This window comes from Triturus cristatus, chromosome 4_2, assembly GCF_964204655.1.
Source record: "Triturus cristatus chromosome 4_2, aTriCri1.1, whole genome shotgun sequence".
Lineage (NCBI taxonomy): Eukaryota > Metazoa > Chordata > Amphibia > Caudata > Salamandridae > Triturus > Triturus cristatus.
In genome coordinates this window covers 499896715-499916119 of record NC_140586.1, presented here as the reverse complement: position 1 = coordinate 499916119, position 19405 = coordinate 499896715, and the positions used below count along the sequence as shown (strand labels likewise).

At 45.8% G+C, this 19405-nt stretch overlaps 1 protein-coding gene across 3 annotated transcripts in view; it reads left to right on the top strand.

The window, feature by feature from the left end:
- The window catches only part of DNAI3 (dynein axonemal intermediate chain 3), a 958656-nt gene extending 939458 nt beyond the window's left edge, over positions 1-19198 (top strand). For 2 of the 3 annotated variants that reach the window (XM_085602077.1, XM_085602078.1), the window contains one exon: positions 16817-19198. In XM_085602077.1, coding sequence (XP_085458203.1) covers positions 16817-16942 — 126 coding nt within the window. In that variant the 3' untranslated portion in view covers positions 16943-19198. The remainder of the gene's footprint in view (positions 1-16816) is intronic. The other variant, XR_014960642.1, reaches the window with a different exon arrangement.
- The last annotated feature ends 207 nt before the right edge of the window (positions 19199-19405 follow it).

Genomic DNA, 19405 nt, shown 5'->3' with positions numbered 1-19405 from the left:
AGGAGATGGTTCAAATGCCCTTTTCCTTATTATCGGGTTTACAAGCCATGCTAGTGGATTACAGGAGGAGATTTGCGACACAGCCTCCTATATCAGTAGGACTTCCGAGTAATACTATTCCTCCAGTTCATGCTGTGACCACGCAAGTACCACAGCCTCAACCAATGGTTGAGGCACAAGATTTGCCACTGGTTGTGCCTGCCGCCCAAGATGACACCTCTGACGACGACCAAGGGAATGTTAAAATTCCGGATCCAGATGTAGAGTGGGATGACTATATCATTCCAGATCCAGCTTCCCCTGCTCCGACACCTGCTGATTCCCCCCTGTAGATATAGGGGGTTTCCATAATTTAATGGAGAGAGCCACCAATAGGTTTGCACTACCCATGGCTAAGGTGGAATCGGACTGTTTCCTTTATGACTTTACAGAGCCTTATAAATCGATCAGGTCAATTCTGATTGTTGACCATGTTTGGGAGGAAGGCTTAAAAGTTATGCAAAATCCAGCCACGGTGATTCCAGTTCTACCTCGTCTGGAGAAAAAATATAAGGCTCCGGAGGGAAGCCCGGCCTGTTTGACCAGCCAACCTAAGCCAGACTCTGTAATCTCACAAGCCGCACTGAGGAAATCTAGGAATCCTTTGGCTCCTCTTACCACTCCTCCAGATAAGGAGGGCAGGCAGCTGGATAATGTAGGCAAAAGATTTTCGTTCCATGTCCAGTCTGCTAGTCAGAGCTGCTAGTTCTTTGGCTATTCTTGGAAGATATGATCGCCAGATGTGGTGCGACCTTTCCCCCTATATAGAGCAGCTGCCAGAAGAGGCAAAGAAAGAGACTAAAAGGATTCTTCAGGAGGGAGATTTAACATCAGCAGAAATCATTGATTGTGCTATGGACATTGCAACAACAGCTTTTCGATCCTTAGCTGCAGCGGCAGTTCTGCGGCGACAGGGCTGGTTACGGGCTACTTGGTTCTGCCCAGAAGTCCAGAACAAAATCTTAGATATGGCTTTTGATGGGGAAGCGTTGTTTGGAAAATATATTGATGATGCGCTTCAAGATATCAAAAAAGATACGGAAACAGCAAAATCCTTGGGAACTCTGCAGTACCGCAAGTTCCCTTTCCGAGGAGCGAGAGGAAGAGGTAACTCAACATATAGAGGAGGTTATCAACAACAGCGTTACTCCTCATATGGTTCCCAATTGCAGTCTTACAGGCCTAACTACAGTCAGCGGCAGAACCAATCGTCTTCGTCTTTCTCTCGGTCGAACAACAGAGACAACACCAAGTGCCAATAGCAGCTTGCTGGCTCTGGCTACTGCCCCCTCTCCTCCTGTGTCATCAGTGGGAGGCAGATTTTCACATTTCCTGCAGAACTGGCAACCGATAATATCGGACCGGTGGGTATTAAACATCATTCTTTATGGCCATACCCTGGAGTCCGTACATCCACCGCCATCCAAAGCCCCTCACACCATGGTATCGCAACATCTCCGTCTGTTACGATTAGAGGTTCATCAAATGCTCGTCAAAGGAGCCATAGAACCGGTCCCTATCTCTCAAAGGGGACGGGGTTTTTACTCCAGGTTTTTCCTAATCCGGAAGATGTTAGAAAAGTGGCGCCCTATACTCCATCTGAGGGAGCTCAACACCTATCTCATCAAACAATCTTTTTGGATGGTTTCTCCTTCGTCTTCTCAACCCAGGGGATTTCATGGCCACTCTGGATTTGCAGGATGCTTATTTTTATGTACCCATGCACCTAGCTCACTGGAAGTATCTTCGCTTTACAGTAGCCAAGAGCCATTTTCATTTCAAGGTTCTTCCCTTTGGTCTGTGTTCTGCTCCACGGATCTTCACGAAGGTGTTAGCTCCGGTAGCAGCTTTTCTACGAAGACAAAAGCTGCAGGTCTTCCCTTACCTGGACGACTGGTTGATAAAAGCTCCTACCAAGCAGGCAGCAGAAAAATCGGTCGGAACGTGTTTACGTCTGTTTGCCAATCTCGGACTAACGCTCAACGAGCAGAAGTCTTTTCTTCTTCTGTCAAGGACCGCCAGGTTTCTAGGGGCCATTCTGGACACTTCAGTAAACAAAGCTTTCCCGTCTGTAAAGAGACAACAGAAGCTGATGTCAATGGCTTCCCTATTGTTAAAAAGAAGGTCACTTTCAGTTCGCCTCTACAAGTCCCTGCTGGGTTCCATCTCCTCATGCATACCCCTGATTCCGCATTGCAGACTAAGAATGCGTCCACTTCAGGAGGAGTTGGATTTGCAGTGGCGCCAAGTAGACGGATCCTTCGACGACACGATCTTAGTTACCGAGACCATGAGAGACGCCGCATCTTGGTGGATGACCAAGGAAAAAATTTCTCAAGGGCTTACTTTCAAACTATCCCCAGCTCCTCTAATTATAACTACAGACGCCTCTCTCGAAGGCTGGGGAGCAGTGTTACAAGACCTTCACGTGAGTGGCCGATGGAGGCCTCAGCATCAACTGCTGCACATAAATCTGCTAGAACTCAGAGCATTTCGTCTAGCGTTACAAGCTTTTCTTTCAAGAGTACAACAGTTTTCAGTCCTTATACGTACGAACAACACGACGGCCATGCATTATATAAACAAGGAGGGAGGCACCAGATCTCGTCTGTTGTCGCAAGAAGCCCAAACAATCTGGGAATGGGCAATTCAACAGGAGGTATCAGTCCGAGCGGAACATCTTCCAGTTGTCCTCAACAAAGCAGCAGACAAACTCAGCAGACTAAAATCTATCAGTCACGAGTGGGAACTGGACAACTTTACTCTACAGGAAGTGTTTCACAGGTGGGGCACACCGACAATAGATCTCTTTGCCACTCCACAGATCAAGAAATGCCGGTTCTATGCAAGCAGAGTTCACCATCTGGGATCCTTGGGGAATGCGCTTTCGATGGCCTGGTCAGGCGCATTTGTTTACGCTTTTCCCCCATTCCTCTAATCCCCAGGATTCTCAGAAAGCTCAAGGCAGAACCGTGCAGGATGGTTCTGATAGCTCCAACGTGGCCCAGACAGTTTTGGTCCACAGAGCTTCACCTTCTCTCATTGGAACTTCCTCTTCCTTTGCAGCTGATTCCTTCGCTGCTGACGATGTCCCAGGGCCACATCTTACATCCGGATCCTCAGTCTCTTCAGCTCTTGGCATGGCTCCTGAGCAGCGAGAATTTCGAGGGCTGAATCTCTCAGCGGAATGTAGAGAGGTACTATCTCAAGCAAGTGCCCCAAGTACATTTAAGACTTACAAATTGAAATGGAAACGGTTCTGTATTTGGTGCCAGCGCAATGGTATTCATCCCTTTAATTTGGAGCCGCATGAAATTCTTCCATACATTCTATCATTAGCAAAAGCGGGACTGGCTCACTCTTCTATCAAGGTTCACCTGGCAGCGATTTCTCGCTTCAGACGCACGTCCGCAGGCCCTTCACTCTGGTCAGCAAGGATCATTAAACAGTTTCTTAAAGGACTTTTCAGAGTCTTCCCTCTGGTTAAGCCTCCTCCTCCCCTGTGGCATCTGAACTTAGTTCTCGCCCAGCTTATGAAACCTCCTTTTGAACCTATTCACAAGGCAGACCTGAAATTCCTCTCCTGGAAGGTAGCGCTTCTTCTAGCTTTGACTTCAGCTAGACATGTGGGGGAGTTGCAGGCTCTCACCATTCAGGAACCTTTTCCCAAGTTCAAAAAAGGAACAGTAATTGACTAACCCTAAATTCATACCTAAAGTTCCTTCATACTTTCATTTGAATGAGCCGGTAATTCTCAAGACTTTTTTCCCTCAACCGGCTACTCCGGCAGAGAAAGCACTTCATTCTCTGGATGTACAAATGTACTTAATAATCTATCTTCAAAGGACTAGAGACTTCAGAAAGTCTTCTCAACTATTTGTATCTTTCAGCGACCCTCGTAAGGGTTTTCCCCTATCCAAGCAGGGGATCGCATGTTGAATTACTAATACTATCCAATATTGTCACAAGGCAGCGGGCAAGCCCCTGGAAGGTCGAGTCCGTGCTCATTTCACGAGGGCGATTTCCTCTTCTACAGCCCTCTTTGCAGGTGTTCCTCTCCAAGAGGTCTGCCGGGCAGCGACCTGGAGCAGTACACATACGTTTACAAGACATTACTGCCTGGATGCGGCGACGCAGGGGGATGCAGCTGTCGGCCAAGCAGTCCTGAGGAACCTATTTCAGTAGTGGAAAGCTTTCCCTTTCATTCCTTCTTCCATGTTACTGGTTTATTAGCTCTTGCACATTTTGAACCTCATGTGTGGTGTTTTATCAAAAGTTCTAAATATATTATTGACTGTTGATAATGTCTTTATGGTGAAGATGCTATTGATTTATTCTGCATTTTATAATAATCATGGTTCCAAAAATATGCTGATAACTGCTAGCTACTCAAGCATGGGAATCTGTGAAAGTTCCAATACTGGAGTGAGAAAACAAGTTACTTACCTGTAACTTTGGTTCTCCAGTATTGGATACTTACATAGATTCCCATGCGACCCACCCACCTCCCCTGGGAAAGCTCAGCCTCTTACATATTTAGTGGTGTAGTTACACAACAGCTACGAAAAATATGAAGTTCTGAGCTTCTCTCAGGAGGGTTCCAAGGGGGGAGGCCAATCTGATTGGCTGTTCATTTTTTTGGGTCTCTTTTACAAAAAAGAGGTAGATAGGATGCAAAACAAGAATAGGCCTAGGCCTGAGTTATGTTTTAGTGATGGTTTCTATTGCTTTTTAATGTATACCGGGGACTCCCATTCCGACGACGGGGAATGATACAAGCATGGGAATCTATGAAAGTTTCCAATGCTGGAGAACCAAAGTTACTGGTAAGTAACTTGTTTTCTTTCTTGGCATCCTATGGTTCATAACATATTCTCCCTGTTAAAGATTAAGGGTTAATGAGGTGGTTTCCTATCACATCTAAAGTACTTCTAATCCCTCTTGTATACCTCCCGGCCTCTTCTTCCTACATCACCATTTGCCTGTAAATGCAAAGGAATTAGGGCCTAATTTAGATCTTGGTGGACGGGTTATTCCATCACAGCAGTGACGGTTATCCGGTCTGCCTAAATATAAATCTCATAGGATATAATGGAATTTATATTTCGGTGGATGGGATATCCATCACCGTTGTGACAGAGTAACCCAGTAACCCATCTGCCAAGATCTACATAAGGCCCTTAATCAGGATGCTTCCTGTCAAATCCATAGCTTTTTGTGAAATTAGAGTGATCTGGTTCACATACCTTATTGGCTTCCCCAGCAGGCATTCTCACCCAGTTCTCCTATAATACTCTTAAAGGCCAGGGAAAGAGGTGTTGAGGGGAAACAAAGCGCCTAATCTCAAGAGGCTCCTTCCCTGCCACTTTTGGGAAGGAGATGGGTCTAGAAATATCTGCTGTTTTCCATGTGCCTTGATATCTTCTATACCGGCAGTGCAACTGATGTGTGTAAGGGGGCCGAATCCTGTACCTGACTAGTACCCCAGCATGCTGACACTGCCTGAGGAAGACTGCATGCCAAAGACTGCTTGGTTCCCCACAAATAGTCAAAGTTTGCAGTGGAGGTATTTCTGTCATGGTTGGCCTTGAAACGCTCCTCTGACATCCTCTGTAATACAGTAGCTCTAGTCATTAAACTTTGCAAAAAACGTGGAGAACTATGCAATAGTTTCAGGCTTGTTCTTGCACAGACAGCTGTGGAACAACATCTCCCCTTTATAGTACTGCTTCCAAAAGGCATATAGGGTATTCCTTTTAAGAGCAAGCAGACTTCCAATAACCGGTTTCTGGCAGCTTCCAAGCTTCACAGTCCACAGATATCAGGGCTGGCAGAAAGCCCAGTGCAAGAATCAAGACCTACCTTTGAAAAGGAACTGTTATTTGGGAAAGAAATACATTAAAATCTACAAGAGCTTAATAAAGACACAAACATTTTGCACCTCCAATATTGATGGCAATGTGCTTTTTTAGGAACCCAAATGCAGATCAAAATTTTGCACTAGAGGAACTTTCTCCTACTGTGGTTCCCAGCGACAACAACAATAACCCTATTGAAAGCACCATTAACAGCAAAGGAATTCATAGTCTGTGAGACAACAAAGACAGACCTATACTGTTCTTACAACAAAACAGCCTGCAAGGAGACAGATCTGATAGAGACATCTAGTCGCAGATTCATTTGAGTTTCCCAGGCATCAGATAGAATCTGGAAAATTATTTTTCGATATGTCTCAACAAAAAAGAAAGGGGAACTAGGAGCTGATTGTGGTCCAGTACCCGTGCTCCTGATAATTATAATACCAAATCGAGGGTAACTATTTCAATGGGAGGGGTGCTAGCAGTCACCCATTCACCGACAAAGGAGAAAAATGGAGAGGGGAAGGAAGGGGAAAGAATAAGAATCCTAGGTCTAGAACCCGCTAATTGGAGGCAAGCATGTGTCTTGTCTCTTGTTGCCCTCACACACCCGAGGGATGTCATGCTTCATCATCGGGCATTTGCTCCTCGTCCGGCCGGCGCTGCAGTGTCCTACGGGTCCCCTGAAGGGTCACTTTGGCGGAGATATTTTGTTTGAAATGCTGTCAGATGAGTGCGGGTGTGTGGGAGTGAGAAGAGTCCTACTTGGAGGGTGAGAGTGTGTGTGAAAATCAAAACTGGCTAAGGGGAACCCAAAATCAATTGATTTATTGTGGAGGTGCCCTTGCCAGAATAAAAAACCCAGAAAGGTCGTGAGTTACTCCAACAGGCGTAATTTGCCCTAGTAACTACAAGGTTGACATGTTTCACGCCTCTATGGTCAGGGAGATCCATGGAGCTTCATCAGGACCAAAAGTAAAATGTAGTGACAGTGAACAGTGAGTAAGGGGTCGAAAAACCCTATTCAGTCAGGGCGGGCCTCGTCTGTCTGAAACTACAGGAGGCTATGACTTAATAGTAGTCAAACCCTGCTCCTGATGACACCTAGGATTGAAGGGGAAGACAGAAAAACAAAGGACAAACAGGAGTCAATATGAGCCTCCACAAAGCGTCTATATTACGTAAAACCACATAAGAGACTGACTACATAACAAGACTTACTCCAACAGGGGTGGGTTAGTCGAGGAGGGCACAGCATGCCAGGCACGAGTCCTGCCGAGAGATAGCAGTGGTAAACGTGACGGGTTCCAAACCCCCAAGCCGTGAGAGGACGTTGGAGTCCTGGAGCCCACAAGGTGGGTCACGAAAGTGCAAAAGTAGTGCTGACTGTGTAAAGCTCCTTATAACCAGCATAAAGAACACATCAACGTTTAGTGGTTGGTAGGAGCATATGTAGAGTGCACTTACCTACAGGTGTGAGATAATGTGCTCCATAGGCTAGCACGTGAGGATGCCCGCACCTTAACGGGCTGCAGAAGGAAAGGAAGAAATACGAGAGCAAAAACACGCAGTGAAACAGTGCACTACATGTCACATAACAGCGATATACCATTTTCACCTGACAACATGGTCGAAGCCCCGGACATGTTTGATACTCACAGTTTCCGTAGGTGTATGCTCTCTCAGCACCTATACTGTTCTTACAACAAAACAGCCTGCAAGGAGACAGATCTGATAGAGACATCTAGTCGCAGATTCCTTACCTTTGAGTTTCCCAGGCATCAGACAGAATCTGGAAGATTATTTTTCGAGCAATACCCCTGTGTGGCGGTAGGTGGTGTTGGTCGGCTCTGCGTGACATTGTCTGCGCCGGAAGTGATGTTGGCGTCCCCTATATAGGTACCACCTCAGCGCGATGGCGTTGGTTCTTTTCTTTACTCAGCAGGTAGTGCTGATCCGGAGAAAAAGCTACTCCTCTGTCCCTTTTTGACAGATATTTTTTGATGTTTTGTCAAGATCTTTTTTGAGGAACTTTTTCTCTTGTCGAGGTTGTAGGAAAGTGCCCCTGTTTGCATGGTTACCCCCCACTTTTGCCTGACATCTGGTGCAACCTGACTTGATGTGCTCTGGGTTCCTGCTACTCAGGTTCTCAGGGCCTGTGTTCTTTCCAAACACTTAACCTTTCTATCCACAATTGACACATCCCTGATGACAGATAAGCCCCTTTTTAAGTTATCATGGTTACCAGGGACCCTGTGATCAGGGAAGATCTCTAAGGGCCGCAGCACCTATTGTGTCACCCTTAGAGGCCCTGTACCTTAACCCACACACCCTGCCACTGCAGGCTAAGTGTTTTGATGCAGAGAAAAGTGAAGAGTCCCCGTGTGCCATGCCGGAAATCTACTGCCTGAGGCCTGGATAAGTCACCCTTATAGCAGGGTGCACTAGCTCTAAGGTGAGGGAACAGAGGCATGAGCCCTGTACCCCTACAGGGTCTATGTCCATTCCTATACAATATTAGTGTAGTAAAGCCATAAAGAGTATATGGTCTGGGAGTTGGTCCCTATGAGCTCCACAGCTCCATAATGGCTTTACTAAAAACTGGGAAGTTTGGTAGGAAACTTCTCAGCACATTAAACCCACACTGATTCCAGTGTGTGATTTAATGTAAAATGCACCCAGAGGGCATCTTAGAGATGCCCACTAAAAAGCCCTGGTGTTGTTCCTGAATGGCTATCTGCCATTTGCCACCCCCAGAAAAGTTTCTGGACCCCTGGGTAGAGGGCCTCCGCTCTCTGGGTCCAGAAACAAAGCCCATCCTGGGCAGAGGTGTCATGCCGCCTCCCCCACGATGCAGTATAATGAATCGGAGATGCAAGGTCCGAATTCAAGATTAATCTTGTCACTGCAAGGGATCTTTTGACCCACAGTTGAAAAATAAGGCCCGTACGTGCACATCTGGCCGTACGTCTCACTCAAATCAGAGCTCAGCTGAGCCAATATTCTTGGACTGCCCAGCCGAAATTCAGGCACTGGTGGAAAGATTAGGTGCTCCATGTTCACACAGTCCTTATGAAGACCCTAAGGCTTGATTCACCTTGAACTTTTGAGGGGACGAAATATTGACTACGACTACTACACAAACCCCAACAACTGAAATTAAATATCAGGGTCTATGCAATGCTATGTGTTGTAACTGGAACAATTGACCTGTGCTAGGCCGGATTGGTCTTATGATGTGAATCGGATGTTATATGTCACATCACCTTTCCCTTGTCCACCACCTTCACTTACTCACTGTTACCTCAAACACCCCATCCTTTCTTTTTCCATCACTAGAGCACCTAGTAATACGTAAATTGACTTTAAATGAAGGAGCAACTGCGTTGCCGAAACTGAGTGAATATTTGCTTTGAAAATAAATTGCATTCACTGCAGATTATGCTGCATTGGTATTGTGAATGCTGCTCTCTATTTCTTTTGTTTTGAAAAAATGTTGCTACTGTGACCAATTTTTCATTATACTGCAATTCTGACCCGGGTCTGGTAGCATTTCGGGTAACCCCATTGATACATAACACGCCTCCCCCAGGATGGGCTGGGCCCACGAAAGGGGAAGCTTCAAAAATCTGCCACCTTTGGATGTTGTCCCTGCCTTTTGCTGCCCCCATTAACTGCTCCCACTGGTTCTGGCCCCAACTTTAGGCAAGAGAATTGGCAGAAAATCTAAGCTAGGAAGAGACGTGTGCCTACCTTAGCCAACCCCACCCCTCTAGTGGGGGAGGCGAGGTGAAGCACACATCTCAGTCCCCTCCATCTTGAAGATGAGGGGACACAGACAATTAAGAAGAGGCTCATGCCCCCACTCACTGGAGGGTGGGATAATAGGGGGTATAACCACCCCAAGGAAGGGACCCATTGGTCCCGACCTGCACAGCCCTTTAATGTCCCTAAATTTAGTATTTAGGGGTGACCCTGTACCTTGCCTCCACAATAATGAAGCACTGACCGATGTCCTACTGGGAAACTGGTCCAAGCCCAGTACAGGGACTACTGTAAACAGGCCAATTGCCCACCGTCCCACACCTGGGGACCCAAACTTTCTTACCCAACACCCCACCCCGAGAGCTTGGTAGTCCAAGCTTCTATGTCCCATGGCGCGTTCCCTGCTGCACCTCCGGATTGGGAAGATGTTTTCTTCCACCAGCTTTGCATTGTGGTCTGCAAACACTGCATGCTTATTGGGCCGCTACTCCCACACTCTTTGGTACACGGTTGTGCAGGTGCTGCCACAGGTCCCAGATGTGGCCCGGGCCGTAAACTTCCAATCAGTATATGGTGGGAGAGATGCAGTAAGTTTTACAATCAAGTGTGGTTTGGATATGACCGACTCACTGGGCAGTGCTGTTTCGACGACGGTTGTATTTTATCACCATGCCTGTCTGAGTACATCTGGCTTTTCAGGCTATGTCCAGGATTCCCTCGTTGACATGCCCTTTGATGGCAACCGTTTCTTTGGAGACAAGGAGACTCGGCACTGGAGCACTTTAAGGACTCACAGGCTACAGCCAAGTTCCTGGGCCACTCAGTTTCCCCACATTAACCTCAGTCTGCCTTTTGCGGCTACGGAAGGGTTTTTTAAATGTGCCAACCCTGATCCAGCCAATGCCTCGCGCCACCTTACCAGGCTGTGCAGGGGCAGGGTCGCAGTTCAGACCGACCCCTTGGGTCGGGTGGCCAGAGGTCTTCCACAAACACTGCTCCCCTCACTGCCACAGCCTCTAAGCCCTCCTAAGTTTGCCCTACAAGATCATGGGCATCCAGTTGGTGGCAGACTTAGCAATCACCCCCTCCAGTAGCAATCCATAGCAATGGACAGGTGAGTTTTACAGATTATTCGAACGGGCTACTCCCTTTCCTTCGAATCCTCCCTTCCCTTTTGCCTCCATTTCACGATCGGCTGATGGAGGGTCACTTTTCCTTGCTCCATTAGGAAGTCATGGCTCTCTTGGCCAAGGGAGCCATAGAGAGGGTTCCAGTGTCAGAAGTAGGCACTGCTCTTCCCTCTACACTCTGATTCCCAAAAAGAACAAGGGGTTTCGTACTAACTCTGAGAACAGTCAATCTCTTCCTCAAAAACGGAGAAGTTCAAGATGCTCTCTTTGCTCAGCTATTGTCTCCCATGGGCCCAGTAGACAGGATGGTACTGCTGGACTTGCAGGACACCTATTTTCATATTCCTGACCTACCTGTCCATTGGTGTTACCTGCAATTTACAGTCGGCCACAAGCATTTTCAGTTCATTGTGCTTCCCTTTTAGCCTTACCAGTGCCCCTCAGGTGTTCACCAAGGTGATGGTGGTGGTTTCAGCTCTTCTGCTCAGATCAGGGGTAGGTGCCAATCTTCCCTTATATCGACGAGTGACTGCTGAAGGCGGGCACGCCTCAGGCTGTCGTCTCCCATCTCCAGACTACTGTGGACCTTGTGCATTTGATGGGGTTCAATATCAACATGCTAAAGTCATACCTGACTCCCTCTCACATGCTCCCCTTCATCAGAGCTGTCCTGGGCACAGTTCAGTTTCAGGCTTATGCTCCTGAGCAGCAAGTCCAGGATATTCAGATCATGATACCAATGTTTGAGCCTCTATCCTGGATTTTGGTGAGAATGACTCTGAAGCTGCTGGGCCTCAAGGCTTCCTGCATCCTACTAGTAACACATGCCAGATGGCATATGCGGGCTCTGCAGTGGGATCTGGAGTTCCACTGGGTGCTGAATCATGGGAATCTCTCCCACATGATCTAGATCTTGGAGGGAATTGAAAAAGACCTTCTAAAGTACTTTGGTTGGGTCAGAGGCAGAACTCTGTCCCTTCCCCAACCAAACCGCACAATAGTGACAGATGTGTCACTCCTGGGATGAGGCAACCATCTGGGAGCGGTGTAGATCAGAGGACTCTGGTCTCTGGTGGAATCCAGACTCCACATCAACATGCTGGAGCTCTGAGTGATCCAACTGGCATTAAAAGCCTTCCTACCCTCCATCAAGGGAAGGCTGGTCCAAGTGTTCACTGAAAACACCACCACCATGTGGTACTGCAACAAACAAGGTAGGGTGTGGTCATTGACCCTTATTTCAAGAAGCTCTGAATCTCTAAAAATGGCTGGAACAACAGGGCATATCCCAGGTGGTTCAACACCTGGCAGGTTCTCTGAATGCCATGGTGGACAAACTCAGCCATCGATGTCTAGGGGATCACGAATGGCATCTCCATCTGGAGGTGACACAGGGTCTCTTTCAGAAGTAGGGCGGTCCTTGGTTAGACCTGTTCTCAGCTGAGAACACACAATGTTGGCAGTTTTGAGTGCTGGCATTTCAAAGGCAGCTCTCGCTCGAAGACGCTTTTCATCTCGAGTGGAGCTCAGGCCTTTTGTAAGCCTTTACAGCCATACCACTCCAACCCAGAGTTCTCAAGAAGATCAGGAACAACTGGATTCAAGTCACCCTTGTGGCTCTGGACTGGGCACAGAGAGTCTGGTATCCTGGGCTTCTGAACATGAACATCGATACTCCGATCAGGCTGCCTCTTCGGGAGGATCTTCTGTCGCAGCTGCAGGGGAAGGTCCTCCATCCAAACCTGCCAACTCTCCACCTTCTTGTGTGGAGATTGAGTGGTGACAGTTGATAGCATTCGACCTTCCTCCTGAAGTCTGTAATGTTATTTTGCAGCCGTCTTCACCAAGACGGTGTACGGCTGCTGGTGGAATACTCTATTGACCCCCTTTCTGCTTCTCTTTCTGATATCCTTCTTTTTATCCTTACCCTTGCCCAACAGGGCTCTTCTCTTGGTACCTTTTTGCTCTGTCTGCCTTTTTGCAGCTGCCTGAACAACCCTGTTTATTTAAGTCCCCTATTGTGAATAGGTTCCTTAAAGGTCTCATACGTATGTTCCCACCTTCCCCTTTCATTTAGCCTCAGTGGGATCTTAATTTGGTTCTCACATTTCTGGTGTGTGCTCCCTTTGAGCCTCTTCATAATTGTCCCCTCAGCCAAGACTCCCCCTCTGGACCCTAAAAGAGCATTGTCGTTCTACCTGGAGCGCACAAGAGAGTTCCAAGTGGATGACCAACTCTTCATAGAGTATGTTGGAGCGAAGAAGGGTCAGGCGGTACAAAAAACAAATCATTTTGCACCAGGTCGTTCTCTGTATAAAAATCTGCTACGCACTGGCAAAGAAGCTGCCCTCTGAGGGCATAAGGGCTCATTCCCAGGGGCATAACAGAGGTCCCCGAAGCCCCACAGTGGGGTGGCCCCCTGACTTCCCCATACTGGAGGGGGCCCCTAGGCCCCCACTGTTGTTACTGTGACTGCCACAAGGGTCGCACCATCCCGAGCAATGCACAGCACGTGCTGTTTAGCTCCATAGGTTCTTCGGACTGTGGCGGCGCCATAAAAAACAAGAAACTAAGTTGCAATTTGAAACTTTTGTTTCTTGCTGGTGTATAGAGGATTGGAAGGGAAGGCACCCCAGTGCCTCTTTGAAACTGAGCACTGGTGTGCGGCAAGCAAGAGTCGAGATGCGACCAGGGAAAAAAGGCATAGGAAAGGAAGAAGCACTAAAGAAAAACTACTGAGATGGAGACAGAGATATAGAGAAGAGACCTAACACAGCAGCGCACTTGGTGTATATGTAACACTTCATACACACTTCTTACAGCTGCAAATAACACGTTAATACAGATTTGTCCAAAGGCAGAAGGTGGTAGACCATGGTTGGGCCCACCCTCAGGATATCTTGCAGGGGCCCCCTCATTTTTTGTTTTGGCACTGCTCATTCAACCAGGGCTGAAGCTGCTATCACTGTGTTAGTATGTGGAGTCCCAGACCTGGACATGTGCCAAGGAGCAAAGTGGGCATCCCTGCACAAGTTTACCAAACACTACCGCACGGACAGTCAAGTCCACAGGGATGGGCACTTCACCCATTTAGTCTTGCATGACATTTTAGTTTAAAAATTGTCTGCAGCCCACCACCGGGGATGGTATTGCTTGGGTTTCTATTCAAAGGAAAGAAATCTGCGGCAAGATGTCTCTATTAGATGAACAAGCTGCTTACCTTCAGTAAAGCATTATCTGGTAGAAAGAAGTTCTAGCTGCAGATTCCTTACCCACCTACCCATCCTCCCACTCTGCGGACAAGCTTCTAGGGTTAGGGCTGATCCCTTTCAGGGCCCTAGTTTGAACACACCAGTGTCAGTGCACTTCATGGCTCCGCGCTTCTGGCATATAAAGTCATGAAAAGTAACTGACATCAGAGCACTGAGGTGGCGCCTATATAGGTGACATGGACGTCACTTCCAGCACGGACAATTCTACTTGGAGCCAACCGATGCCACCTACTGGTGCGCAGGAGTGTTGCTTGAAAAAGAAATCTTCCGGATCCAGTCTGACGCCTATGAAACTCAAAGGTAAAAAAGCTGCATCTAGATCTTGTCTCTACCAGATAATGTGACACCGAAGGTAAGTAACTTGTTTGTCAAGATCTAAGATACAAAAAAATGCACAATATGCAGGAGTGATGCCAGCCACCTCCATCCATTATATATGGAGGCTAGTATCTTAGATTTGTTTTTCAGGGAATGGGAAATGATCATCTCTTCCAATACTGGCCATTTGTACAAAAGCCCACATCTAACTCTCAGCTGCTAGAGAAACATTTTCATTTGTCAAATTTGCACTAGGAAATCCTGGCTCTGCTCCTAAACGGCCCCTGAAGCATGTCTTCAATAAACAATGCAACACATTATTTTATTCCTTGATTGTGTTCCTGTTATAGAAAAAATTGATCCCTGGATACCTATCCTGGTTTCAGGAAGATAAATCAATTCTTCAATCAGAGTAAATACCATTAAGGGAGCCATAACTCTATTGGAAGAAAGGGACGATATGAGATCATTAGATCTTCAAAGCGTGTCTGTTGATGAACCTATTTAACCCAAACACTGGTTTGCAATACCAGTTCAAAGCTTTTACGTTTTGCTTGTTCACGTGGAATTTTCACCAAATGTCTAACTTCACTCCTAGCACATATGAGGAACCAAGGCCATAAATGTTTTCTTTCCCTGGACGAATGATAACTCAAGACTAGGTCACTACATCATGCAAAATGGTGCACAGATGCCTGCCAATTTTCAAGGGCCTGTGTCCCACTCTGAGAGACAACAAGTTAATTCTAATACCCTCCAGAAGTCCTAAGATGTAGACCAGTGAAAGGCTTTCCCTTTGCATAATTAAGCTGAAATGGTGAGATCCATGTCTAAAGACTTTTTATAGTTGCAAGCCAACTACAGTGCACACCAAAATGTCCCTTCTCGAGTAACGACCTCTTGCATTCCTATGATACCTTCCTGTTGTCTCCAGTTGTGACCTTTACAGCAAGAATTGGATATGCATGAACCAAGCATCAAGATAATAGGAGAACATAGTTACAATTTAACAGTACCTAAATAAAGTTTGCCCTATTGTAGAGGTGCATGTCCCTGAGGTGCATGGTGGGTCTCCCTTTCCTTCATCCGCAACCAGAATACATAGTGACAACAGCTGCATCATGGGAATATTGTGTGTTCATTCACAGGAGCTATCGACCAAAGGTATTTGGCCAGTGGATGACAAGAAGCAACACATTATGTGCTTTAGCTCAAGGTCATCTGATTAATACTCACAGTCTTCTATCCCAGACATTTAGTGCTAGAGACAGAGAAGGCTACATCTATGTATTTTATAAGCAAACCTGGAAACAACTTGTAAATTATTAGGTATTCAGTACCACCCAGTCATGATCTTTAGGAATGACTCCCTAGTTGTACTTACATACTGTGTGTCTCTCAACAGTATTTTGCAGTCAGTGGTATTATGCTTCCAAATCATGTCCTTATCTCCTTATATATTTATTCTTGTTCTTTTACGTATCCTCTGGTATTTATTAATTTATATAAGGTGGACAACCAACCCTGCCTAACTATACATATCAGTAGCTCTTAAAAATCGAAGAGTTGCCTGTCCAGGTTATTTTAATCACTAGCCTCAGGACGCAGTGGAAGCAGTGGCGTGTGTGTTGATACGAGAATCTCCCTAATCCGGATAGGCCAATTGACTTTCTGCTTTCCTCAGAGTATTTAATCATCCTATTTGGGAACATCTTTGATATTATTCAGCAGCCCCATCCCTTCATTTCTTGAAGAAATAGCCCTCCTATCTGGAGTAAACTCTGACTTAAAAAGTTTAGGAGTTAGGAGTGGTTAGAATGTCATGAACCAGCGTGTCGGTACCACCAAGTCCCACATCTCCAATACAGTGGTTGTTATCCGACCATATTCCATGGCGTCTCCATCCTGGGTAACCATACAAAGCATCCCACAACAGACTGTGTCAATGTCATGATCCTTGGAGGCCCAGAGTTTGTGAGATTTTCTTTTGGACCATTAGCTGATCTGATAATCTGTATTTGGGGCTACTGTGTATGCGTTTAACACATCTGGCAACCCAGAACTCTCTTTTTACATTGTAACTTCCCCGACACCCTCGGGGTATCCTCCTCGTATTTATTAATGGTAAGAAGGAATTACAGAATCTAATTTAAAGGCCAATCTTAGAGCATCTTGTTGCAAATGATGCTATGGTGAAGAGGCAGTGTGGCAATGAGAACTAAACACCGTGGCTGTGGGATTCACGAGTACGCTTCCTAAAGGATATCCCAAAATGTCAATGTTGTGTGGTATGCTTATTTCGCAGCTAAAATAGAGAATAACAGCGATCTATAATGAAATTTCATTTTGTTAACACTCCCAATCCAATGTACTTAGTGAAGCCGAGGTAATCTTGATAATCAATTATATGCTGTTCTCCTTTCTTTTTCTCCAGGAAGGACTTACACCACCAAAAGCGAAAGATCAAATTGAAGAAGAGTTAAAAAAGGAATATGACGCCTATTTGGAGCTCGAGAAGACCATAATGGCAGGAATATTGAGCGCAAATCCCCAGCCATAACCTTTTCTAGAAGTAGTTCGAATAATAAAAGATAATTCATTGTGGTAGATCATTACTTATTTTGTTTCGGTTGTCTATCAGACAATCGACTCTGATTTTTCCGACACTTGCCCATTTCATATGTTCAAGATACTGATCATGTGAAACATCGAAACACCATGTGGTTTTTATCATTAAACACTCGACGCAAACATTCGACTTTAATTTTACTAAATGGAAGGCAAACTGATACAAATGTTTGTGTTTACACAGGCTATATTGGACGCCAACACTGTTTTTGTCTGAAAAATGGTTGAAAACAAAATATTTCATATATCATATAGTAACTGGGGTTGCCCGTATTTCCACTACTACATGCTACATTGCTTCATGGTACAGATGCACAGGAACTACTTCTGTTATCAGTCCAGGGCCAGTATTCTAACTCTGGCAAGCTGTTCGTGTTTGTGCCTCAGTGCACATTCAAACAGGTTTACAACCCAGATGCATACTCTGGTGTCCTGGGGCACCCTCCTGGACTATAGAGAGGGGACAGAGCTCCCCCTGCTGATGGGTGTAGAGAATGACTGCACTGGCTTTCAGGAAGGATGTCTTGGGGGTTCATTCGACCTCTTCGTCCCCTCCAATTGTGACCCTTACAGCAGGAATTGGATCTGCAGTGAACCAAGCATCAAGATAATAGGATAACATGTTTACAATTTCACACTAACTAAATAAAGTTTGCCCTGTTGTAGAGGTGCATGCCCCTGAATCTGATGGTGGGTTTTCCTTTCCTCAGGGCTCACTGACTGTGCACCACCTTTTTGTGGTTGGCTGTCAGTGTGCCTTTGCTCCCAGGTCCATAATATGGCGTGGGTGCAGAGGAAAAGAGATTCCCTCAGAGATTCCCTCATTTGCATGGGGTCATGCCCCCATGCAAACAAGGGCAGGGCCTCTCGAAATAGCCAAGTGCGGCCTGTGCAGGTAAGAGTGGTGGGGCGGGTTGGGGGGGGTGGAGTCGACAGATGATGACGAGGTAAACTTACATTTTAAAAAACAACTTACCTTGCGTTAGCTGCATCACCAAGTTGGTGAGCTCAAGGTAAGTCGGTTTAATTTTTTTAAATGTAAGTTTACTTCGTCATTTTCTGTCTATACACCCTCCACCTACCCCACCCCCTGCCCCATTGCTCTAACCTGCACGGGCAGCGCCTGGAAATAGCACTGGCGCTCCATGTGTGCCAGCTCTATCAGTATTACAAAAGGGCACGCACAAGCTTCTGCAACCCCTTCTGTAATACCATAGTGTCTTTGGGGAGCACATGCCATTTGCGCCCCCAGTGCAATTTGTATATTATGGCACCTGGTATCACTTTATTGCCACTTCGCTACATACATGTAGTATGGTGTTACAACCTTTACAGGACAATTGGCAGTACTTTGTAGAGATGGCTATAAATTGGATCACGGATGTCAAGTGACCAGAACGATAGGGGTAGATATCGTGGCATCACACACCTTTGATCCAAATCGATGATGCAAACCATTACACCTCGCCTTTATCCTCCTATACACACAACACACTGACTTTAATTACTGGTTGGCTGGGATAAGGGCAAGGTGTGAAAAATTCTGAAATTAAGCTACTTTCTGGTTGCTCCACTGAATTGTCAGGCAGTAAAGAATAGTGCCCAGTGTCCCTTGCAAACAGCTACATCTGGTTACTCCTAGTTGTTATCTATCGTTTTGACAGTAGATGTGCAATTGAAGTCTGTAAATCTCTAATAAAACACCTTACAGCCATGACGAAGATACAATGTTGTGTAAAATGCATTTTTAATTTTCTGGTTTTCTGTTACACTTACTGTCCTGTAAGATCTTAGCGTTTAGAAGTTTTAGAAGCTTCCAGCATTGATAATTGATTATCAGTTTTTAGGAATTTTACGACGAGGTGTCTTGCACCTCTTCATGTAAGTTGTTGTGCACATTACACATTTAAATGTGCATCCCATGCAAGCCATGTTTGTTAGATGTTCTACTGTCAGCAGTAGTCTTTAGTGATTTCCACATTTTGGGTATCTCAGCGGGTAGGAATTGATCTACTGTTCAGTTCAAAGAATGATATAACATCATTATCCAAGGCACCAAGAGGTGGCCTAATTGTTTATGTATTTGTTCAGGCTGAAATACCAGTACCAGCTCTTTTTAAACAGTGTTTTAATTTTTCAAAAATTGTTTAGTAAAATGTAAAATCCAAATAAATATTTATTCAATATGGCAGTGTTTTGTTTGTTTGCTCTGCTGTGCCTCCCTTCCCTGTGCATCACATATGGAAAAGGTACATTTTCGAGAGTGTTAAGCAGCGTACACGAAAGAGGAAATTAGTCGAAAGGCTGATTTCTCATCAACCAGTCATGTAACCAGCTCTTTGTATGGTAAATAAACATTTAGACACATATGACTATGTAAAACATGGACAATTAC